This window comes from Geotrypetes seraphini, chromosome 14 (genome assembly GCF_902459505.1).
Source record: "Geotrypetes seraphini chromosome 14, aGeoSer1.1, whole genome shotgun sequence".
In the NCBI taxonomy this organism is placed as follows: Eukaryota; Metazoa; Chordata; class Amphibia; order Gymnophiona; family Dermophiidae; genus Geotrypetes; species Geotrypetes seraphini.
Window position 1 is genome coordinate 24838400 of NC_047097.1, and position 26092 is coordinate 24864491.

At 41.0% G+C, this 26092-nt stretch overlaps 1 protein-coding gene across 8 annotated transcripts in view; it reads right to left on the minus strand.

The window, feature by feature from the left end:
- Window positions 1-26092, minus strand: part of BNC1 (basonuclin 1) — a 100049-nt gene that overhangs the window by 11541 nt on the left and 62416 nt on the right. For all 8 annotated transcript variants that reach the window (XM_033920586.1, XM_033920588.1, XM_033920585.1 and 5 more), the window contains 3 exons: window positions 5741-5843; window positions 5405-5640; window positions 2031-3952 (listed from right to left, as the gene is read on the minus strand). In XM_033920586.1, the coding sequence (XP_033776477.1) occupies window positions 2031-3952; window positions 5405-5640; window positions 5741-5843 (2261 nt within the window). The remainder of the gene's footprint in view (window positions 1-2030; window positions 3953-5404; window positions 5641-5740; window positions 5844-26092) is intronic.

Genomic DNA, 26092 nt, shown 5'->3' on the forward strand with positions numbered 1-26092 from the left:
TAACACAAAACTAGCACCATGGATGTACATTACCAATAATGAAGAGATGATATTCGACATTTTAAAAACGATATGTCACCATATTTTATGAGAGGTTTCCAGATCTTTTGAAAAATATGCAAACAACCCTTTTTCCCCGCAAACACTCTTTCAAACTTAGCAGTGAAGTTTACCGAATTCTACCAAGCCATATATTCAACACCCGAAAAATCCTTCCGGTAAGAATTTTACTGCTAAATTAAGCAAAATTTGCAGCAGTTTAGCCTGCTCATCCGTGATTGATGTATTTATATCAAATTGGCCCAAGAAGATGATATTCATGGTTAGCGGCTCTTGAATGTTAATCAATGAGCAAATGGAATCCCAAACTTGTTGCCGATAAAATTGTAATAATTCGCATTGAAAAAGTAAATGGACCAAAGGGCCCATCTCCTTACTACAAGACCAACACTTATTCGATTCATTAGCTCTGATTTTGCTCAATTTGTAGGGGGGGTCCGTAGTGCTTTATGTAAAACAAAATATATAGATTGAGTAATGGCAGTAGATTTCAAACACACCTACTTTTGCGTTAGGCACCTATCTTATCTTTTTAAAAATCATGCCTAAGAGGTCAGGCGCCTATCTCCCAATTACATTTTTTTTTTTCAATTATGAGTTTGTTAAAGTTCATTATTGAAGCTAATTTACTAATTACCTCCATTTTACAAAACTGCACAATAGGTTTTTAGCGTCAGCCAGCACACTGAATGCTCTGCGCTGTTCCGATGCACACAGGAACTCTATGACCATCGGAGCAGTGCAGAGCATTCAGCGTGCCTGCCAGCGCTTAAAACCTCTTACAGGTTTTGTAAAAAAAAAAAAAAAAAAAAAGGGGGGGGAGGGGAAGTTAGGCTCTTAACTTTAGGTGCCTATCTTTTATGGAACTTCCTCCTATCCCCCTAATTCTGTATATAGTGCTCAAAAATTGCACATGCAAATCTGGGCACATGCCCAATTTGTGCAGACAAATTAACAGCCAATTATCACCCCTAATCAGGCACTATTATTAGCGCTGATTATCAATTATTAAAATTTTCATGCTCATCTTCGCAGTCAGGAGTCTACAAAGATGTGCATGCAAATTTTTACACACAGATCCAAAAAGGGGGGAATGGTCATGGAAACGGCGGATCGGGGGGCGTTACTGGAATTTACACACAGTGTTACCGTATGAGGCGGAACCGCGTCTAATTTAGGCAAGAGGATTTATACCAGGTTCCAGTTGGTGCACACCCTCACACCCAAAATTGAGCATGGATCCCGGCGCTAAGAACTATTCTATAAACAGTGACCAGCTTTGACCACCATTTATAGAATAGCGTTTGTGTTCATTCTTTTTGGCGTGTACATTTGGGTGCCCTATATAGAATGTAGTCCTAAATGAAAGAATAGCACCTAGTACTTACACATAACTTTCAGCTGTTGAATGCTAGACCTCTGTAACATATATGTGCTATTGAGGCCTGATTTTATAAACTTCTAGACGTCGTTCAGTGTGGTTGTCAACCATCCACTAGGCACCATTTAAAGAATTGCACCAGTAAGAGTTGAATCCTTAGACACACTGCCATTTAGGCCAGGGTCTTCTTGGCCTAAATGAGTGTGCCTAAGTCAAACCATGCTCAAAATCCACCCCAAATCTGCCCCTACCACGCCTACTTGCTGGTAGGCGCCTACTTTGAAGTGGCAGATGCCTACCAAGTTGGGCACCTACCAGCTAATTCATTTTTAAAATCATTATTAATGCCACTTTCGATTAACGACACTAAGAAAATTAAGTTAGATACCTCGATCGGCTATGCGTGCCCCTCTTAGGTGCCTAACTTCAGACGCCGTTTGTAGAATCTGGACCCTAGTGTCTAAATTTAGACACCCAGCTTATTGAATTGCTTTCCACTTGGGTTTCCCGCCCCCATAGACATAGAATGACAGAAAGGCCTTTATACAAGTTTGCTATATATTGTGGAATTAAATTTTATGCCTCTTACCTGTCTCTACTTCTCCGAGATGGGAAAGCAGCATTACAACCCTCAATTGTGCAAATATGCATTTCTTTAAGATGTACATTTTTATAATGCATTTTTACGCTGTAAGGATTTTTAAATGTTTTCTTACAGATCTCACAGTGAAAGCAACCTTCTTCCTTTGGCATCCTTAGCACATGTTGACCAACACGACCCATGGATTTTGAGTCCTCGAAAGAAGCAAAGCTAGCTCCCCCATTTAATAAAGCACTAAAGAGACCCCCACCCATCAAGTGTTGTGGCAGGTCAGTGCCAGCACTGGAAACTTTGGTTTTTGATGGCTCTCTTATACATGTAGGCAGTTCAGTCATTGGCTTCAAGACATGAAGGTATTTTGGACCTTCCTCTGTATTTGCACTGGAAGCAATTTTTAATGCTTGGTCTTGGCCTTCTTCCTCCTCTATGTCTGAAGGAAGTAATTCATTCCCTGAGCTTGTATCATCCGTATGATTGTTTGCCTCTCTATATGCTTCAGAATTATTCTGACCCTCATCCTTGGAAACAGATTTAAATGAGTTGGTCAAGTGTACGTTGCCGTCAGGGCTGCTGGCTATTTGATTTTCCATGTTCTGTTCATAAAGGTCAGAGTTGACCTGACGAGTCACCTGCAGTGGCGCATCAGCCTCGGAAGGGAGGTGATCCAGCGTTTCACTGCCCATTTCCACAGATTCCTTCTCTATTTTAATGGGCATGCTTGATTTACGTGATTTCTTTTTGGGCAGAGTATCAAATGACAGCTTGTTCGAAACTGGCTGCTCTGGTACTGATGACGACACTAGAGGTAGAGATGGAAGCACTCCAGGTGTGTTTGCAAGTTCAGCTGGTGTGGCTGGACTATGATAAAAAGGAAGAACTGGCTGAACGGTCTTCAAATTAGGGAAAAGTACACCATTTTGTCCAACACTGGAAAAACTAGATGGCAGCTTTGAATCTGTGCAGGAACTAATGTAACTGGGAATGGGTCTGCTGTCTGTAGGCATAATGGTGAAATCTGCCCTCTTATTATCTTCCTGTACAGATATGCTCAAACCATTTCTCAGATCTTTGTCTCTGTTATTTCTGTTCATGGGCATGTGAAGTCTTGGATTGGGATTTGAACTGTGACGATTGCGACTACGGAGAGAACTGAACACCATGTTGCATCCTTCAATTGTGCACCTGTGTTTTATTTTCAAGTGGACAGCATTGTAGTGTATTTTGAGAGTTCCTTTGTCGTAAAATGTTTTTTCACACGCACTGCAAAAGACACGTCCTTTCTTTGGTACACTGCCATTTCTCTCGGCAGATTTCATTTTGTGTTCTGGAGATGCGGAAGTCATTTCAAGCTGATTCACACTATTATGTGAATCAGTATCGCTTCCGTGGCCATCATTTTCTATTTGACTGACCAAATTTGGAGTACTTATGCTGGTTGCATTTTCTAATTTAAATGATGCAGAGCTGGAAGTTAAGAAGTTGCTTTCTGAAAACACCATTCGAAGATCCTGTTTGCTCTCATTGCCTTGATCTTGACTCTGTTCAATGATGTGTCTCTCTGGTGTTGAGCCTATCAGAGGTGGAGGCACTGGACTGAAGAACTGAAAAGGCAGCAGGAAAGCCATATTATTTACAATATTCTCAAAGGGGTGTATGTTGGTTGGTGTTGCTTTTTCCAAAGGTGCAGGAAGGTTAGGACTAATTCTTGGATTGCTGCCTTCTATGAATGTCCGAATGTCTGAACTAGACCTTGGAGAAGGAATTATCACCGACTGGTCTTCATTTTCTTGAATTGCCATGAGCTCTACGATAGATTTAGTCTCACCAAAACGAAGGAACTGCTGTAAAGCAGCCAGTTCCTCTTCACTGGTCATTATGGCCCAGTGATCCAGAACTTTTCCTGCAGCATCCTGGAACAAGAAAAGATTTGAAACAAAGATTCACTAACTTTAAAACAATATGAATTCAAAAAAGCTAAACTTACACCATGATAATATTTATTCAGAGATGGCAATGTACATGATTTTTCCAGAGCACATACGAGTTATGTCAATCATAGATGTAATATTTCAAAATGATTGGGAATGCTGAACATAATACCAATTGCTATTCCCTGGGCACAATGAAGGAGTTTGAGCAATATTTGGGGAGCTCAGCAACTGATGGCACCCACAGTGGTGGCTCCTATATGTCACATCTTCAGAGGTTGTGTGTGTATGCACAATGGTGTAGTGGGGTTAGCTCACTCCGGACGCCTTCTTGGTGGGGGCACCGGCACCCATCCCCATCCTCCCCCCACTACCACACGCGCATGCTCCTTCCCCCATACCTCCTTAACTTTCCCGGTGCACAAGCAGCAACCCGAACCTGCTGCTCACGCCAGCATCAGCTCTTCCTCTGAAGTCACTTCCTAGACCTGCGCCTAGGAAGTGATGTCAGAGGAAGAGGCTGAAGCTGGCGTGAGCAGCAGACTGGGGTTGCTGCTTGCCCTGGGAATGTTAAAGAGGTACCAGGGAAAGAGATGGGCGCGCGGCAGGAGGAAGGGTGCACGACCGCCCCAGGTGCCTTTCACCCTCACTACAAGCATGGCCATTCATAGACGTACAGAATCACCATGTTTATACTAAGTACAAGAGAGTGACATTATTTGAGTCATTATTACATCTTGTCTTTGTAATTTAGCAAGCACTAGAAAAATAGATTTAAAAAAAGACAAGACACTTGAATATAACAACTGCAGAAACAGAGCAGTCTAATACTTAGATTTAGTTCTTCATTTAAGTCCAGTATTTTTTCATTGCAGATTTAATAATCTTGCAAGCAGCTAACATCAGAGAACAAATGAACCTGTATTGATCTATTGCCAGCGTTCACAGAGCGCAGTTGTAATTACACTAGAGTGTTGGAGTTCTTTCAAACTCTAGCTCTGCCTAACTTTTCCCAATAACTACAATAAATATTTTATCACAGAACATGTATTTGATGGCCTGCTGAGATTTTTCACAGAGCACGTAAGAGTTTCTAAGATGATAAAGAATGTATCATCATGAATATTTCATGTGATAGAGGTTCCAGGTAATTGATTCCATACTTTTAATCCTAACACTAAAAAGCATAATTATCAAGATCATTAAATATTGATTTGCGTCATAATGTAAGATCACAATGGTACTTTACATAAAAAAGTAATTTCCAACCACTAGCAGAACTAGGGTCTGTGAGGCACATGGCATTTAATTATTGTAGGTTAAATCATGAAATTACTTATCCTATAGATTTTATATGTAGGTTTACAAGTTACATTTAAACAACAACAAAATTACATGCAGGCACCGCACTCACTGACTTTGCTGTTACGGTACCTGAAGAACATATCCGCGAATGTAATCCTGAAGCGTCCAGTCCAGGGCATGAAGAATTTGCAGCACTTCTTCCTGTTTCAGCACACTGAAAAGTCGATCTAGTAGAATTTTCAAACGGATTGGAATGGCTTGAGTTCCATATAGCATGAGGCTACTGATATCAAAGACCACATTGGACTGAACGATCTCAACCTGGCTGCTTGGGTACAGGTGTGGCATTCTTAATTTGCTCAGAGCTGCAATGAGAGAAGTGACCACACGAGTGGGATTAACCACAGAAGGAAGAGAACTAAATAAGAAGTCTGAAGTGACAGAATTTTGAAAGAATGAAGTTACCGTGAGTTACCCATCCATGTTTGCACTGGTTACACTGGCGATGGTTTATCTTGCCCGGTTTGAAACCTGGACAGCTGCAGTTCACCACGGTGCACCGAATAGCCTGAAATTAAAGGTACAATACAGATGCAATGTGTGAGAAGCATAAGAATAATCGTAACCAAAAAATGTTGTTGGTTTTTTGTTGGGTTTTTTTTTGAGACTAAAAGAGCATTAAACAACTGTAACGAAATCTAATCATATGAACAATCAAGGTACCAACTAAAACAGGAGTGGGACTCAGTCGAGTTTTCAACATTTCCACCAGGATTATGCATGAGATTGATTCACATGTCCTGCTTCCATTGTATGCAAATAGATCTCATGTATCATCATTATGGACTGGATTCTATAAATGGCGCCACTGTTGTCATCCACCCTTAAAATGGCCGCTGACTACGTATCAATCACGCAACAGTGCCTTTTCTAGAATTGTGGCTTCAGGAAAGGTAAGCGCTGGAAATGTAGGCCAGGGTTTCAAAGGCCTACCTTTCCAGCGTCTACCTTTCACATGAATTGCGGCTAAGGAGGAGCTTTACAATGCCTAATGCCACTTCCGGTGTTAACCACTTATAGTGGCGTTTGGCATTGTAAAACGCCTCCGTAACCACGATGAAGATGCAGTTTTTCTAGGTGTCTACATTTTTTTAAAACGATTGTAATAATTTCCAAACAGCTTTTTTCCAGTTAAATTAGGCACCAGTAGGGCGCCTAAACTATGGTGCAATTTATAGAATATGGGCCTAAGGGAATCTCAAGACACTTGACTGGGTTGCAGCCCATGAGGACTATGGTTGCCCACTTCTCATCTAACATACGATGGATTATAAAGCCAAAGCTTGACAGGCAGATAAAGGAATCTGTTGTACAATCAAGAAACTAGGCTTTGGTATTCTTATTTCCAAAACTTGTGATCAGGGTTGTCGTTCTTCTAGAAGAAACAAGTGCTAAGAGTTTACAGAACCTACAAGGTGAGGCAAAAACAACAACAACAACCCAAAACTAACCCTCTAGAGTTTTCTTTTGCTGATTTTTCAAGCAATCATTTGGAATTCAATGGGAAATTTTGCAGCTTCATTTGTTATTACTATCTATGTTTATGTGCCAAGCAGAATGAGATTATCTTTAAACATGGTGAAGTTATAGACTTTTTAGCATGACCACCTGCAATTTTCATGCTTTAAAAACAAGTTTGCTCTTTAAAACTACCATGAATTGACCAAAAGAAATGGTACTAGCTTACTGTTAAAAGACAACACAATGATGCAGACTTTGGTAAACAATAATTTGTCTTTGATATGACTGATTTATTTAGTCTTCTATACCGTTCTACCAGGGGAGCTCAGAACAGTTTAAATGAATTTATTCAGGTACTCAAGCATTTTTTTCCTGTCTGTCCCAGTGGGTTCACAATCTATCTAATGTACCTGGGGCAATGGGGGGATTAAGTGACTTACCCAGGGTCACAAGGAGCAGCGTGGGTTTGAATCCACAACCTCAGGGTGCGGAGGCTGTAACTTTTAACCACTGCGCCACACTCTTCCCGTATAATTTATTTAAAATCATTTCAGATTTGAATGGCAATCATGGGCCAGGTGTTGATAGTGGACAAAATAAGAATTCCAGACACAGCATGCGCAAGGTTTCAGAGCAAGTGTGATAGCGGCTGAACATCATCTCAAGAACTGGAAGCGCAATAAGAAAATTTGTCGGCGTGACTGCAAAATTCTGACAGTATTATTTGTATTGTTTGAATGACGTTGTTTTAGCTCGAATATCTTTAACCCAAAATAATCGCTATGTAGTAGCGCTAACATGCAAGATGACTAAAGGCCTCTTCTATTAAACTGTGCTAGCGGTTTTCTAGCTCAGGGAGCCGCGCGCTGAATGGCCCGCGCTGCTCCCGACGCTCATAGAGTTCCTATGAGCGTCGGGAGCAGCGTGGGCCATTCAGCGCGGCTCTCTGCGCTAAAAACTGCTAGCGCACTTTAACAGAAGAGGGAGCAAGTATGAATGTAACTATGACGACCAAACATGAAATTCCTTGTTGAACTTCAAAGCGATTGCTGAGAAAACTGCAAAATCTGTAGGGGCTTACTTTTTATTACCTCACCCTGTACATTTGTCTTATAGTTCACGAGTACTGTATTAAACACCCTCTCCTCAAAAAAAACCCTTCTCTGAAGTGGTTGTTCATATGATTATATAATTCATAAGAAGAGAACTGAGCTTACTGGAAAGTCGAAGTACACAGCGATATATGGGAAATTTTAATTGCTAACTGTAATGGTCTAGAATAGATCTATTTGAGCCCAGTTGAAATCTTTTAGTAGGACACGAGGTAGCCATAAATCTCCTTTGTAAAGGTAACAGACGAATAATGCAGGACTGATGACTCACCCAGAGAGTAAGATAGCATAAGATACTTATGGTTCAATTAGTTCACAGTATGCTCTGTAACGGCTATGAACTGGACTATTTCTACCAGGATACTTCTGATGCCATATTCTATTCAGTCCTGAATTCTAGTATTAGGCTTAAACAATGAATTCTAATAGAAGGTCTCAACCACAATCTATATTTTGGGGTGAAGTGTCCTTAGCCACCCCTAATATACCTTCTATTTGATGTTTCTTCAGACCCTCTGAAATGCCACCAAATGTTCAATTAAATTTTCATAACACTTGGCTTTATGCATCCAAATCTTCATCGGGTCACTTTATGGGAACTTATATCAACTCCTATATAAATTAGGTTAAACTTTCAACTGTTTTTCAAAACTATTTTTCAACTTTTTTTCTCTTTTAACAACTTTTCTTTATTAGAAAGATATGTTGTACTTATCTTGGGTGTCAAAAACACTGGGTGGTCGTGTCGTGAAGTCCAAGTGATACCAAGGGAATGGAACCCTGAGGAAATCCCCCAAGGGTGAAACATGTTGGCAAACTTATCCCTTGTTGTTCACCACCTAAGTACAACATATCTTTCTAATAAAGAAAAGTTGTTAAAAGAGAAAAAAAAAGTTGAAAAATAGTTTTGAAAAACAGTTGAAAGTTTAACCTAATTTATATAGGAGTTGATATAAGTTCTCATAAAGTGACCCGATGAAGATTTGGATGCATAAAGCCAAGTGTTATGAAAATTTAATTGAACATTTGGTGGCATTTCAGAGAGTCTGAAGAAACATCAAATAGAAGGTATATTAAGGGTGGCTAAGGACACTTCACCCCAAAATATATATTCTATTCAGTGGTATAGTAAGGGTGAGTGGTGCCTGGGGGCAGTGGCATCCCTCCCCCACCCCTCCTGCTGTGTGTGGGCGCCCCTTCCCTTTCCCCATACCTTTTTTGACCTTTCCGGCGTGAGCGGATTGCCCATGCAGGTGTCAGCTCACCCTTTCACATCAATTCCTAGGCACAGGAAGTGTCAGAAAGAGCTCCGATGCTGAAGCAGGCAGCAACCTCACGCCGGGGATGTAAAAAAGGTATGGGGGAAGGCAAGGGGCACACAGCAAGGAGAGGAGGGTGGAGGACGGGTGCCGAGCCCTTAGGAAGACCATGCCCTGGGCGGACTGTAACCCTGCACTCCCCTTACTACGTCAGATTCCATTCTTTCATTGCTATAAGTACTGTATAGCAGGTTCAGCTAGCCCTACCCATATTATAAGAACCTATATTAACCTATATTAACTGACAGGCTTCTATACAGTCAATTTATAGAGAATCTCTTAGCCCAAATTTGAAAGAAAGACAGGCACATAAATAGGGTAAAACATCTAAATTAAACTCTCTCTGAATGACAACATATAAATATTGAATAACATCAAAGAGAATGGGAATCCTGAGGGACCCCACATAATGGTTTCCAAGTGGATGACAAAGAGTCATTCAACATATTTATAAATGACCCTGAATTTGGAACAAGTGAGTTGATTAAATTTGCAGATGTCACTAAACTGTTCAAAGTTGTTAAAAAAAAAATCATAGACTGTTAAAAATTGCAGAAAGACCATACAAAATTAGAAGCCTGTGCATCCAAATGGCAGATGAAATTTAATGTGAACAAATGCAATTACAAATGAACAGATGTAAATACACGTTGGGAAGAATAATCCAAATCATAGTTTCCAGATGCTACTTTTAGGGGTCAACACCCAAGAAAAAGATTTAGGTGCCATCATAAACAATATGCTGAAGCCTTTTGGCCAGTGTGTAGTTGTGGCCCCCAAAAAAGCAAACAGGATGCTAGGACTTATTAACAAAGGGATGAGTAAATAAGACTAAGAATATTACGATGCCTCTGTATCGTTCCATAGCGCGACCTCACCTTGAATATTGCATTCAATTCTGGTTACCTTAACTCATAAAAGATAGTGTGGAATTAGAAAAGGTTCAAAGAAGAGTGACCAAGATGATAAAGGGGATGGAACTCCTCTCGTATGAGGAAAGACTAAAGAGGTTAGGGCTCTTCAGCTTGGAAAAGAGACGGTTGAGAGGAGATATGATTGAAATCTACAAAATCCTGAGTGGTGTAGAATGGGTACAAGTGAATCAATTTTTTACTCCATCAAAAATTAAAAAGACTAGTGGAAACTCAAAGAAGTTACATGGAAATACTTTTAAAATCAATAGGAGGAAATATTTTTTTTCACTCAGAGTTAAACTCTGGAACTTGTTGTCAGAAGATATGGCATCAGCGTTTAACGTAGATGGGTTTAAAAAAGGACTGGACAAGTTCTTGAAGGAAAATTCCATACTCTGCTATTGAGATAGACATGGGGGAAGCCACTGTTTGCCCTGATATGGAATATTGCTACTATTTGGGTTTCTGTCAAGTACTGTGACCCAGTTTGGCTACTGTGGAAACAAGATACTGAACTAGATGGACCTTTGGTTTGGCTCTCTATGGCTATTCTTATATTCTTATTTTGACTTGATAGGACTGATTAAGAAATCTCTAAGCCATCATTAAACAACCCCTAAGATGCTCAGGCAGCTTAAATTATAGAGTAACCCACAATGAATGTCCATGTCAAAAGCAGCCTTTAGGTCAAATTGAAGGAAGACTGTATCTAGACCCTTTGATAGAAAATTCTTCACATCCATTGTTAAAGATTCTGTGTTATGTGATTGAAAACCAAAGTATCTTACTTAGGTAATTATGCTGATAAATAAAGTCAGTAAGTTGTTTAGCTACTAAAGATTCCTTAAGTTTAGATATTAAAGGAATACTAGCAAATGGACAAAAATTGGAAGATTGGCTTAAATCTAAGCCTTTTCTATTTTAAAGATCAATGTCAAAATGATGTTACTAAAGCTTGAAGGGAAATTCCCGAATTTAAAGATATTATTAGTAATCAGTAATGTAAACCATGTGAATACAAAAGAAGATGGATTTGCCATAAAATAGGCAGGGCAGCTGTCCAAAGGCAAAAAGATGCAGATAGCCTAATAAGTAAAGGTGGTATTTACTCTTCTCCAGCCAGTTAGAAAGTATCCTTCCACTGCACCTGCTGCAGATCTGATCTAGGACAGTGTCCGTACTTCCTTTTCAACAATGGGACTCACTGCTTAAATTGCGAGGAAAATCTGTGCTGTACAACAGGTGTCAACATCAGCTGAATTCAGCTAATAAAGGCTTGCCCCATATGAAAATAGGGGGGGGGGGGGGAGAAGGTATCCTTCCAATGTCTATCTGCAGGTATACACATCTAATCCAGGGGTCTCAACATCCCTCCTCGAGAGCCGGAATCCAGTCGGGTTTTCAGGATTTCCCCAATGACTATGCATTGAAAGAAGTGCATGCAAATAGATCTCATGCATATTCATTGGGGAAATCCTGAAAACCCGACTGGATTGCAGCCCTCGAGGAGGGACTTTGACACCCCTGACCTAATCTAATCTACAATTTGTGAGTCGCTCTATACCTAAATAGGTTCAAGGTGATGTACAATTTAGGTGTTAGGCAAACAGATAACAGAAAAAGGAGCAAGGGGACTCTAAGCAGGAGGAGGGGAGGGAGGGGGAAGAGACTTCTATGGGGCAGCATTGAGGACATATCAGAAGAACAGTTTACATTGGATGAACATTGAGGAGATATTAAAGAACAGTTTACATTGAATGAGGAAGTAATCTTTGAGTTTGAACAAGCTACTAATTGTCAATGGAGTATATTGTGTCGAAGAGTTTTTAGTTTCTTTCGATATCAGAGATAACAGGGTTCCAGTTTGGTGGTTTTCAGGAGGCTGTTCCAGGTTTTTGCGCCAATGTAGGTGATGAGTGTTGAATGTGTGCTTACACGTATTTCCTTTACAAAACGGGAGGATAAGAAGAAGTTTCTTGATGTTTCTGATTGAATTGGACAATTGATGAAAAGGCTTATGAGAGGTTCAGCTGAACTTGCATGTAAGATGTGATATATTATGAATGACACTTTGAATTTAATGCATGCAGTAATTGGTAGCTAGTGAAATCTGTTGAAGTAGGGCGACACGGAGTCAACTTTTTTCAGTTTGAAGATGAGCCGTATTGCTCTGTTTTGAATCAGTTGTAGTTTGCGGATAAGGGTGGTGTTTCTACCTGCATAAAGGGAATTGCAGTAGTCCAGTTGAGACAGTACTAGCATTTCTGTCAGTATTGCAAAGTGATGACTGTGGAAGAAGGGTCTGATCAGTCAGAGTTGTCTCATGCTGTAGAAGGTTTTTCTTCGTAAGTTGGAGATCTGGGGTTCATAGGAGAGGGTTGAGTCCAAATGACCCCAAGTATTTTGGAGGTTTTGTTGATATCTAGTTTTGTTGTAGTGTCTCAGTAGAAAGTGAATAACTAAAGAGTCAAAGCATGGAAATACTGACTTTTTAATTCTTCTCTATTTCATCTGAAAAGTAATTAGGTAAATCATTAGCAGAGGGATAGGAGGAAGTATCCATTCAAAGCAATGTTTTGATGAAGTCAGTTGATTAACAAATCAAAAACTTTTTCTGGCCAGTCTGAATCAAGCAAAATTGGTCAGCGAGATATAATATTTTCAAAGTGGCCAAACTGGTCTTATATTGCTTTATAGAAGACTTCCCAGCTGCTTTATTATTATCCTGTGTCAGGGCAAAATCAATTTCTGTCATAAGGATAACTGTTACACTTTATAAATCAAGCCCAAATTGGGTACTGGGAATTATATCTAATTTCAACAGGCATAAGTCCTGGTGCCCAAATTAAAGTGCCAAAATCAGCATTCAATGCTATTCTATAATGGGCGCAATTTGCAAAAATAAGTCATAGAAAATGGCTGTGAATTGAAAAAAAATAGGTCTTATTTTTGAACAAAAATTGAACCCAGTTCTCCCAGGTTCTCAGCTCACTCCCAAACCAAGTTAACCATAGATTTACCCGTTAGTAAATCTAGACCTTAGTTTGTTCCCATGTCCACCTCGATTGATACATATTTGCTTTGTTTCGTGGCTATGATATTGGTTGTGATACATATGGTTTCTTACTCATTTTATTTTGTTGCAAGACCTGGGCTCATATTTAGTGCTGATGCCTGATTAGGCCCAGCATTGAACATCTAATCTAATCTTCAGTTTATATACCGGATCATCTCCCGAAGGAGCTTGACTTGGTTTACAAGTAGTTAGATTAGGATATATAATAAAATATAAACTTAAAAAAGAGTTAGATAGATAAAATATACGATTAATACAACATTTCGGTTAGACGAACCTCTAAAGTATTGTGTAAACAGCCAAGTTTTTAGATCTTTTCGAAACTGTTGTAGCTGACCTGTCAATCTTACAGCCTGCAGTGGTCAATGCCTTCAAAATCACTGACCACCACCAGCTGAGTATTGGGCCTTAAGTATTTGAGGCAGCAAATAGAAGATGTGTTGAATTAATTACTTCCCTGTAGGCAAAATTATAATTTCCGGCGATGCCATTCATTTTAGCATTTATATTATATTTATTCATTCCAATGCATTTCTAATGTACACCTCTCAAAGAGAGGTGAAGTTTGGGGTGGGCATAGTGAAAGGAAGGGTAGCACCTTTCCAAATGTTGCAGTCACTAGTGCTTAATCGGTCCCCACTGCTAGTATAATGCCCTTACCCCTCTGCCCAGGCAAACTACAGTGATGCTCTCAAACCAGTTTCAATCAGTTCTGCTTTTCAAACTCTTCAGTCTGTTTGCCTGTGAAAAACACTGGGCTACAAATTCTAGTATGCTTATTGCTGAGATCTGAAAGCCCAGGACTAGGTCAAAGTGCCCTGAAGGACTGAGTTTGCTGAAAAGCAAGATTTTCTATATTTGTTCTATGCAAAAACCTAGATTTCGTCAGAACTGCCAGGTGATTTCACGATGCAGGAATACTGGCCTTAAAGCTTGCGTTCTTTAGTGGATTCTTCAAATCTGGTCCTCAAAAACCCCAACCAGAGGAACCAAACTATGCAAATTTATCAGACAAAAGGTCATCTTGAAGTAGAGTAATTAAATGGCCAGAAAAATGTATTAGGTTAATATTCTTAAAACAACGGGGAAGAGGGCACAAGTTGTTCATGCAATTAATATATAGGGGGTAATTCATCAATGTGTGCTACTTGCAAGATGGATTATTTTACCACAAGTTGTGCTATTTTAGCACTGGGTCCATTTTATTCAATGAGACTTTGGGCTAAAATAGCACAACTTGTGGCAAAATAAGCTGTCTTAACAACAGCACATATCAATGAATTCCCCCCTAAATATTTTATTGAATGAACAAATTGTGCCCTCTTCCCCATTGTTTTGAGAATGTTAACCTAATAAAATTTTCTGGGTTTTACATTTAGATGTACCATCTGAAATAATCAAATTAGTGGAAGATTAAAATTTATATCTGAAGGTTTTCATTTCATTTCAATGAAACGAAATTAAGCAACTCACCCAACTGTGGCGAACCACAATCTTTTAATAACTTACCATAAGTTCCTTGGAAAAATAAAAATACAAAAACCAATAGCACACATTAATGAACTCCCCCCCTTAGGGACCCTTTTTCTAAAGCTTAGTGCTCATTAACAGAATTAGGCCCAGATTCTCAAAATGGTGCCGGCGCTGGTTGCATGTCACTCAAACTACAGAGCAGTTTTGAGAATCATGCCCCGTGTCGATGATAGGAGACGGAAATATAGGCCAGTGCCTCTCTTTGATGCAGAATCATGCTTAGCGGCGCTGAAGTCAACCCCATCCATAACTATGCCTTTTTATATTTGTTTTATTTCTGGCTTTTTTTCTTAGTTTTTAATTGGTTTGTAACGGTACAAAGGTACAAAGGAGAACTGACACTGGGGGTCAATTAGGGGCAATAAGGACATAGGAAGGGGCACTAAAGACATAGGAAGGAGGCACTGAGGGCACTAAGGACATAGGAAGGAGGCACTGAGGGCACTAAGGACATAGGAAAGAAGCATTGAGGGCACTAAGGACATAGGAATGGGGCACTAAGGACATAGGAAGGAGGCACTGGGGGGAATAAGGACTTAGGAAGGAAGGAGGGAGGAAATAGAAAGGGACAATTGTTGGGCCTGAGTGCAAAAAGAAATGAAAGAAAGGATGCACAGTCAGAAGGAAACACAACCAGAGACTCATGAAATCACCAAACAGCAAAGGTAGGAAAATTACCGCACCATTAATGGCCGACTAAAACACTTAACTTAGGCGTCATTCAGGTGCCTACCGGCACCTTCCGAATGGTGGCATTTTGGGAATCCAAGCCTTAGTGCGTACCATGGGCTTAGCGTTTAACGTATGTTAATTCTGTTAGCATGCACTAAGCTTTAAGAACGTATCCAGAGGAGACTGCACAACTCAAAAGGGGGGGGGGGTCTTTTACTAAAGATTAGTGCATGCTATCTGCAATCGGACTCATTTTATTCCTCTGAGCCCTGCTGCAGATAAACGTGCTTAATCTTTGGTAAAAGATCTGGCCAAAACTGGGTCCACAACCATCAACATATTCCCTCATTTTTAGGAAGCCACATTAGGCTTTTTTATCGCCGGCCGCAGCGGTAAAAGCTATGATGCTCATAGACTTCCTATGAGCGTCGGAGCTAATACCGCTGCGGCCTGCAATTAAAAAAAGCCTAACGCGGCTTCATAAAAGGGGACCATAGGCAGCATCAGAACAGTCTATGACTATAGATAAAGAAATAAATCCTTACTGACTCTAAAAAAAGACTAAAACATGGGCCCTGTAATAATTTAGGGGCCTTTTTACTAAACTGCACTAAGAAATTGGCTTAGAGTGTCTTTATACAAGTATTTCCCATATGCTAAAGGGCTTTTTTCTATTTGTTTTATTTCTGGCCATACGCTAATGTTAGTATTAGTGCACAGCCTTTAAAAAAAAAAAATTACTATGGGAGCTCTTAGGAGCTGATTCTCTAAGAGGCGTCCACCATGGCAGGCACCTAGAAAACAGGCTCTTGCCATTGGCAATCACAGACAGGCACTGTTTACAGAATCGCAACTAGCAAGGATCCTAGGCACCAGAAATGTAGGCCAGGGTTTTACCGGCCTACATTTCCGGCATACTAGGGTCCTTGCAGATCACGGCCAGTGGCACCTAGTGACACCAAAATCCAACGCCGCCTCTGAAACATACCCACTTCCTGGCTTTGGTATCACTGGGCGCTGGTCCTGGAGGCTACCTAGCGGCGTCTACTTAAAACCAATTAAGTTAGGGCGCCAGTAAGCATGATCTAGACACCCGCTGGCACCTAGGTTTTGGAAACTTTTCTGAGAATCTGTCACTATTTTTTTAGAATCTGGCCCCTACTGTATCCTACTTAGGAGGTGATAAGGGCTCCGATGTTATAGGCATGCTAACCAGTTAGCATGGTAGTAATGCCAGCACACTAGCTGATTAGCACATCCAAGGCCATTCTTTACTCCTGACATGCCCCTCCAAAATAATAAGAATAAATAAATGCCGCACGCTTAGTGCCCAAAGAGGGCAGAACTACCACAGAAGTGCATTAGACCATTTTTGCTGCGTTAGGCATGCATTAGTATAAGGGCCCCTTAATAATTAGGGTGAAAGGTTCATAAGGGGCATATGTTTATTGTCATTCCCAGACTGCTAGTGTTTCAGCGTTCTCTCTGTTACATAAAACAAGAATACTGGTACATCCTGGTACACGCTCACAGCTGCTCTCACCCAAAAATTCTCCGCATTCCACTTTCTCCCTCCCCACCGTGTTGTAAAGGAACACAGAGCATCTCAAATTTGTTCTTTTTTGCAACTTCAATACTGTATCTTCTGCAAAAAAAAAAAAAATCATACCAAGATCAAAATTTCAATTTAAGGAGAAAATCTGCTCTGCATTCGTGATAAAAGGTGGAGTAGTTTAATGGACAGAACTGAACAATGGGAGACAATTTAGCACACACTCTGACAAACGATTATCTGTAATCTTGGCAAAGATAAGACCAATGGTCCATCTAGCCCAGTATCCCGTCTTGCCTTTCTCAAGTCTTGTAATGAACTTGGTAATTTCTACCCTATTCTCTTTAGAGGGTGGCATGACCGTAAAATAAATGTTATCTTACTTGAATATTTTTTTTGTAAATGAAAGTTATTGTTCTTGTATGTACGGGTCAAGCCATGCATCAATGAACTGAGCACTACAAAGAAGCCAACGGAATCCAACAATATAAGACTTTTGAGTTTAAAATAAGATAATTTGAAACTAACAAGAAAGGACTTAAATTTCTGGATTTCCTATCACATTCTCTCTGCTTATATTTTATTGTTTTGACACCTGATCACACAACCATCTCATTCACTGTTTTCTTCCCTATCCATTTCTACCTTCCCCTTTGGGATGGTCATTAGAATACTATTTAATTATTTAATCTGATATTGTTATCTTCTGCTCATATTGTCCTGGCTTAAGGTATTCAAAAATGTTTTAAGTCAGTCCAATAAAAAAGGTATCGCACCTTAAATTCTCTTTTTTTAATCTACCACGTAGAGACTGAGGGTTTGAGGGTGAAGCTGTCAATGTGATGATAATGTTAAGATTTTTAGGGGGGGGGGCTGTTAACCTCAGTAACTAGGGGCTCCTTTTACTAAGGCGCATTGGGGCCTTAACGCGCGCTAAATTGCCCCGCGCGCTAGACCTTAACGCCAGCATTGAGCTGGCATTATTCTAGAAGCGTACCGCGCGGCGTAGCCTGCAGTAATTTCGTGCGTGCGCTAAAAACGCTAGCGCAGCTTAGTAAAAGGAGCCCTAGGTCTCACTGCATATAATAGGGTCAGTGAAAAAGTAACTCATCCTAATGGTAGTCTACATTGGTACCTACACCCCTGAGCTGATGAAAACATTTCTGAACATTCACCTGAACAGAGTACAAATAATGACATTGAACGTTTAGGAAAAACATTGTTCTTTAAAATGGGTACATTGCTTTTTAATAATCACCTAAAAGTTCCCTTTTTGCTTTAGCATTGTAGTGGGAAATTAAAAGGAACACAGAAGGGTGTAGTTATCAATGTGGGCTACTATTAAGGTATATTAGTATGCTAAAGATCCTATTTCATGCATTAAGACCTAGTTACCAATAATCGGAGTTAACAGGAACGTAACACATCTTAACTCATTCCAGAGCTTAACTGTTCTCTGAGTGAAAACATATTTCCTTCTATTGGTATTAAAAGTATTACTCTGTAACTTCATTGAGTGTCCCATAGTCTTTGTAAATCTTGATACAGTAAAAAAATCGATCCATGTACTCGTTCTACACCACTCAGGATTTTGTAGACTTCAATCATATTTCCCTTCAGCTGTCTCTTTTCCCAAGATGAAGAGCCCCAAGCTCTTTAGTCTTTCCTCATACGAGAGGAGTTCCATTCCCTTTTTTCATCTTGTCAATACATTCACAAACAATTCTGAGGAGCACCTGGTATATAGTATTTGGGCATAGCGATGGAGTGCTGAAACAAACTGGCCTTTTGAACTGATGGGATAAAGCTTAGGAGTAAAGCAATATCCAGTGAACTCACATTTCACAATGAAAGGCCAAAAAAACCAACAACCCCAACCCCCCCAAAACACACAAAGAAAACCCAATATGGTCATTAATATTGCATAATATCACATAGGGCGGATAGTGTGGCGCAGTGGTTAAAGCTACAGCCTCAGCAACCTGAGGTTGTGGGTTCAAACCATGCTGCTGCTTGGGACCCTGGGCAAGTCACTTAATCCCCCTCCCCATTGCCCCAGGTACATTAGATAAATTGTGAGTCCGCCGGGACAGACAGGGAAAACTGCTTGAGTACCTGAATAAATTCATTTAAACTGTTCTGAGCTCCCTGGGAGAACTATATAGAAAACTGAAGAAATAAATAGTGTGAAAAGTTTCAGCCTCTGATAACTAGAGCTGGTATTATGACATCATAATGTCTCATTCCACGAATGCCTAAGAGCCAACCTCATCAGTGATGTCACAATGGCTTCATTGTCCTTTACTTGGTTCACTTTTACTACATTTTGATTTCTAAAGTGGGGCAGTGGTTAAAGCTCCAGCCTCAGCACCCTGAGGTTGTGGATTCAAACCTACACTGCTCCTTGTGACCCTGGGCAAGTCACTTAATCCCCCCATTGCCCCAGGTACATTAGATAGATTTTGAGCCCACTGGGACAGACAGGGAAAAATGTTTGAGTATCTGAATAAATTCATATAAACCTTTCTGATCTCCCCTGGGAGAACAGTATAGAAAACTGAAGAAATAAATAAACAGGTATAACAACAGACACATACATACAAGGTTAAGGTCCGCTGACAAAACTTGTTTGGATGTTCTGTCATTAGTGGTGGTGCGACTTTCGAGTAATCGCAAGTCAATGCTTTTAGTCCAGGGCCCAATGCTTCGGAATGCTCTTCCTTTGTCCCTGTGCCAAACTACTGTGCTTTTGCATTTTAGAAAAGAGTTGAAGACTTTACTGTACGAGCATTTTTTTGGTTCCATCTCTAAGAATGTTTAGATTCTTCTATTTTATATTTTGTATGTAATGCTGTTTTTGTGTGTGTGTGTTTTTTTTTTTAGCATATTTTGTATGTTATCCTGTTCCTCGTCTAGATTTGTGGATATGCGGATTATAAATAATTCTAAATAAAGACATTCTAAAGAAGCATATTTCCACATTGCATGGCAATCTATTTTCTTCTTTACAAATGCGACATTTTAGGCCTACAAAGCAGAACATGGTAACTTTATAATAGGTCACCTAATTTGTGTTGTAGGAAGTTAAATCATTTTTGTAAAGTAGCCACACACATTTACACCTGCCAAGCCAGTGCACTCTCTCAATCAACTTTCAGAAACCCTGAGCACCTTTGTCCCCCAAGTCAATCAACAGTCATGATCACTCCAATGTTATCCTTCCTAGAACAAGCTTGTAAAAATGAATAACTGAGCAATATACTTTTACATATTATCCCTGGTGAACCCCCCCCCCTTTTTTTTTTTTTTTTTTACAAAACCACAGTGCGATTTTTAGTGCCAGCCGAGCTGTTATTGCCGCAGCAGGCACTAAAGTGCATGCTACATTTTTATAAAAGGGACGGTGGGGGTGTTAAATGGGCTACTTTAAAATTATACACCCTCTTTCTTAGTTGAAGTATTTAGAAAATTTGTCAAGTCTAACTAACCTTCTCAATATATCCCCGGACCCATATGCTTCTTTATCTATCCTGTAATTTCACTGAGTATGCCCAGACCAATTCTTTTGTGATCCGCCTAGAACCGAAAGGTATTGGCGGAATAGAAGTCACAAATGTAAAGTAATGCAATTTAATGTATGCACCCATGGTTCTTCAAGCCTATGTGGCTGTCCTGCTCTGACCTACAGCTACTCTTTGTTACTGTTCACATCCAGAAGTGACTACCTCATCTACCTAATGATTCAACTGGCCTTAATAACTACTTTCAGGCGCACACACAAATATGCCACGTTTCCAAGTGTATTCTATATTTGATATACCGACCATCAGTGAGTATCTGATCGGTTTACAGAGTAAAATTACAATGTAAATTATAAAAATTATAATATAGTTCTAAAAAAAAAAAAAAAAAAGGCATTAACTAAGTATTTACATAATTATTGGACAGGACTTCGACTGGTTTGATACAAAAGGGAGGGAAAAACAAAATACATCAAAGTAAAAAAAAATTAAATTAAAAATAAACGTGAAAAAGGGAGGAAAGGAAACAAAAGGAGGGGGTTGCTTCTTAAGTGGTTCAATATCTTGGTGTATTTTATGCCCTTATGCTTACATTTTAAAAAAAGGTGGTGCTAGTGCAAACTAGAGGTCTGCACGGGAACGGGGATCGCGGGAATCCCATGGGTCCCGCAGGAGTCCCGCGGGAATCCCCCCTAATCCATGGGACTCCTATGGGGACCCCCCTCTGGCCCACGGGACTCCCACGGGGATAGAATAATAAATAATAATAACAGTTTATATACCGCAATACCGTTAAGTTCTATGCGGTTTACAAAAGATTATTGGGGTACAAGTTGAGTTGACGTACAAGTTGAATTAACTTAAGGGATGTGGGGAACAATTGGGAGAAAGGGCAAGAGAGGGGAAAGAGGGAAGTGGGTCAGCTGTCTAGGTCTTTCGGGAATAGGTGGGTTTTGAGACTCCCACGGGGATAGAAGGCTTTGGAAGCAGGGTTCGTCCATATAATATAATGGACACGTCAGCCTTAGTAAAAGAGGGGGTATAAGTTAATTACCTGAACAGAAAACAAAAAAAGGCTTCCACCAAAGAGATTCCACAAGGAAAACAGCAAAAGAAACTGTGGAATTGATGATCCTGTCAGAAGTAATTGCTGCTTTTTATGGGGACGGGCGGGGATGGAGGTAATTCCTTGCGGGGATGGGTGGGGATGGAGAGGATCCTGGTGGGGACGGAGAGGATCCTGGCGTGGACGGGTGGGATTTCTGTCCCCGTGCAACTCTCTAGTGCAAACCCCACCCTAAGGAATGCCTTCCATCTGGTTGGACAAGCATTTATTTACAGGTTACCCCTGAATTTTGTATATGGCATGTTGCAGTGATGTGTATGCAATTGGGTACCCAAAAACCCAAATAATGATGTTAATTGGAACTCATTAAAATTTGAATGCACATCTAGCATGGCATCTAACTCCCCTAGCGCGAGGCTTAACAGGAGCTGTGGACATGAGAGGGACAAGGGTGTGCCAACGGCATTTCAAAAAGTTATGCGCGCCGTTATAGAATACCAGGTTGGTGCACTTAATTGGGGACCAGAATTTATATCAGGTTTCAGCAGGTGTAAGTCTGGCGCTAAGGACCATTCTATTAAGGGTATGTGCCCTTTAGAGATTAGCACTTAGGGGGGAAATTCTATAAGGTGCCTAATGTTACCCCTCTCCTAAAGTCATTTCATTGGCTTCCCATCTGTTCCCAAATACAATTCAAGCTCCTCTTACTGACGCATTCACTCAGCTGCCCCTCTCTTCACTTATCTCCCCCTGTGTTTCCCCTCCCCCCACCCCCTGAGCTCTGCTCAGCGGGTAAGTGCCTCCTTTCTCTGCCCTTCACTTCAACGCCAAACCCCTACGGTGGGCTCCATCTCTAGCAGTGTTGAAGGCCCAGATAAAAGCCCACCTTTTGACTCCTAACTCCTCTCACCTTGGGTTCTGCCTCCCCAACCCTGTATGTCATGTCTGTCTTCCAAGCAGGGACCGTCTATAAAAGGTCAAAATGTGTATGCCTTTCAGCGCTATATAAACGATAAGGAGTAGTAATAGTAATTAGTATAGTGGCTTCAATTATGAGATTTAACAAGCTCATAATTGAAAAAAAAAAATTAATTGGGAGATAGGTGACTATCACCAAAGTATGTGTGTTTAGGGGTGGAGAACAGAATAGAATAGACTTAGGCACTGCTAGGCACAATTCTCTAAAGGACTTCGGCACCTATAATGTAGGCCTCTAAAACCCTGGTCTATATTACAAGTACCAAAGTTTTAAGTTGGGCATCGCTAAGCACGATTCTGCAATGGGTGCCTAAATGTGATTGACGTGCAAAAAGGCGCCTATCTTTTTTAGGCATCCATTACAGAATCTGGCCCTAAATGCAGATTTTTCCCAGTGCTGAATTTTAAGCGCCATTTAAAGAATTCCCTCCAAAATATGCATAAGTTTAAGCACCTGTACCCTGGACTGTTTTATAAAAAGCGATTTCTGCACATTAAAAGGGCAATTCTAAAAGGCACTTAAATTTTTCTACCAACTGCACACCTCCGTGTACAGTGTTGTGTCATTAACATGCCTAAGTGTGCTCTTACCCCCCAAAATGCCAGTAGCAGTGGTGCAGTGAGGGAGGGGCGGACTGCCCCGGGTGCAGTCTTGATGTGGGTGCTCTCCTCCTCTCCGCACCCCTCTCTTCTTCTCACTCCTCCCCTGCCACACATGTGCCTTCATTTCCCTCCCACAGTACCTTTAGCTCTTCACTGGCGTAAGCAGCAATTCCACGGGGGAAAATGACACGGGGACAAGATTTTCCCCGTCCCTGCGGGAACTCATTTTCCCGTCCCCGTGAGTTATTTTTCTGTCCATGCCCCATTCCTGCAAGCTTTGGTCTCATCTGCACAAGCCTCAAAACACTTTAAAATCATAAGTGTTCGAGACTTGCGCGGTTAAGGCTGAGCTTACAGGAATAGGGCAGGGACAGGAACGTGACAAAACTCATGGAGACGGGATGGGGAAATTGAGTTCCTGCGTGGACGGGGACAAATTTGTGGCGTGTCTAGCGCCAGCCTCGGCTCTCCCTCTGACATTGCTTCTGGGTCCGTGACTAGGAAGTGAATGTCAGAAGGAGATACGACGCCAGAAAGGGCAGCAAGTTGGAGATGCTGTTCATGTCAGGGAATTTAAAAGAGTATGGGGAAGGGGTGCAAGAGGCAGGGGTGGGGGCAGAGAAGAGGGCAGGCTTCCCACCCTTGCTACGCCACTGGCCAGTAGGGCATCTAATTGGCATTCCACTCTACAAATATGGGTTTCAATGGCATAGTACCTATTTGTAAGGTTGACGTGAGCAAGGATGATATTTAGGCAACTTGCCCACATAACTTCTACCTTTAGGCATCTCCATTCATATCATCTCTATGGCAAGTGCAATTGGGGATATCTAAATGTTATACTAACATCCAAAAAAGCAGTATTTCCCAAGTCAGTCCTGGTGTACCCCCCCCGCCAGTCAAGATTTCAGGTATCCACAATGAATATGCACAAGATTTGCATACACTGTCTCCTTTGATGCATATCCTGAAATCCTGACCAGCAAGGGGGTATTCCAGGACAGACCAGGAAACACTGTTATAAAGAACACTTAGGGCTCCTTTTACGAAGGTGCGCTAGGGTTTTTAGCGCACGCACAAAAGTACCACGCGCTATAGCCACTATAATCACTATCGCGCGGTAGCCGCAAGCGCCTCCTCTTGAGCAGGTGGTAGTTTTTCAGCTAGCGCGGGGGTTAGCGCGCGATTAAAAGTCGTACGCGCTAAAGCCGCTAATGCCCTTAGGGCTCCTTTTACGAAGGCGCATTAGCGGTTTAATGCGCGTAATAGCACGCGCTAAACCGCCAGCCGCTCTAGCTGCTGCTACCGCCTCCTCTTGAGCAGGCGGTAGTTTTTCAGCTAGCGCGGAGGTTGGCGTGTGATTAAAAGTCGCGCGCGCTAACGCGGCTTCATAAAAGGAGCCCCTAGTAGTCCAAGCGTCCATAGAAAATAGGGTCTCAAGCCACATTCCTGGGATGCCTAAATGAAGGTGACCCCATAATGCTATTTTATATGCAGAAATGTCGTTGGGTTTTGTTTTTGGTTTTTAAAGTACCCTCTGACTTTATTAGTAAGGCAGATTTTACAAGTAAGAATGAAGAGGCGGGGGCACTATATACATTAACCGTTTAAGGCAGGGGTGTCCAATGTCAGTCCTCGAGGGTCGCAATCCAGTCGGGTTTTCAGGATTTCCCCAATGAATATGCATTGAAAGCAGTGCATGCACATAGATCTCATGCATATTCATTGGGGAAATCCTGAAAACCCGACTGGATTGCGGCCCTCGAAGACCGACATTGGACACCCCTGGTTTAAGGCATGAGCTCTTCAGGACAAGTGTTAACTTGCAGTTTTACAGTTTGTGTCATAGAGAAAAATGCCATTATTACACAAAATGTACGGCAGCGGGTTTAAAAATCCAAATGAACAGTTCCTTCTTTTAAAAACTGTACGATACGACTAGGCATCGTCTGTGAATTACAGATGGAAAAGCAAAGACTACTTGAATGCAGAGAAATACGGAGCACGCAACTTGCAAGTGTCAGACTACCAGAAAGCTAACACGATACATCTGTAGCTATTGATCCAGCAGAAAGGTGTCCCCCACAACCTGTCTGACAACTCTTCTTTCTACAGATAAAAAAAGAACAAGTCCAGAATGTATAATAAGTGTGAAAAGTGGTAATCCTCTTGTTTGAAATGTCCACCGCCTGGTTGCATTTAGGACATCTTTTATAAAAAACAACCGAAAACACTTTCTGATATGGCATCAAGTGATAATATCATTCTAAATTGAAACGATGTGGTAAATGCATGCCAATCCAGCTCCAAAATCCCTATCAAAACATTAGTAGGGAGAAAGGTAGGACCTAAGACTGGGTATTTTAGAACCAACTGAAGCTGGGCATGTTGTAACCTTGCTCATTTATGAAAACAATGCTTAAAATTCTAGCAAATTATTCTATAATTTGAAAATATAGAAATCTACCACATTCACTTAAAAAAATAAATGCCTTGCTTAGAGGTGAAGTTGAATAACGCCCGCCACCGTCAAACATGACCCGAGGTCACACTACCTCCACAGTTCGGTGTTTCAAGACGAGCAAGTTTTCCAGAAATCTGTTATTCTGCATTCACATACTTCACCGATATCAGCGCGCTCAGTTACGGGCCAGAATGCTTCCGCAGTTTTTGCAAAGAAAACCTGTCTTTCTTGCAAACACAGAAACTTTCTTCCTACAAGTAAACACTTTTAAGGGTAGACCGATTCTTCCCATTTTACATGAATGGGTAAAACGTTTCCTGGCTTCTTGGTCGGCAGCCCTGGTACCACGCAGCTTGGATACAGAGAAATAGTAAATGAGAAAAACATGTTATTACACTGCACTTGAGAAAGTCTGGCTCCCAGCTATGCACTGATTAATATCAGATCTTCTCCTTTACATGCCTCTTGACAAACTTGTCACATCTG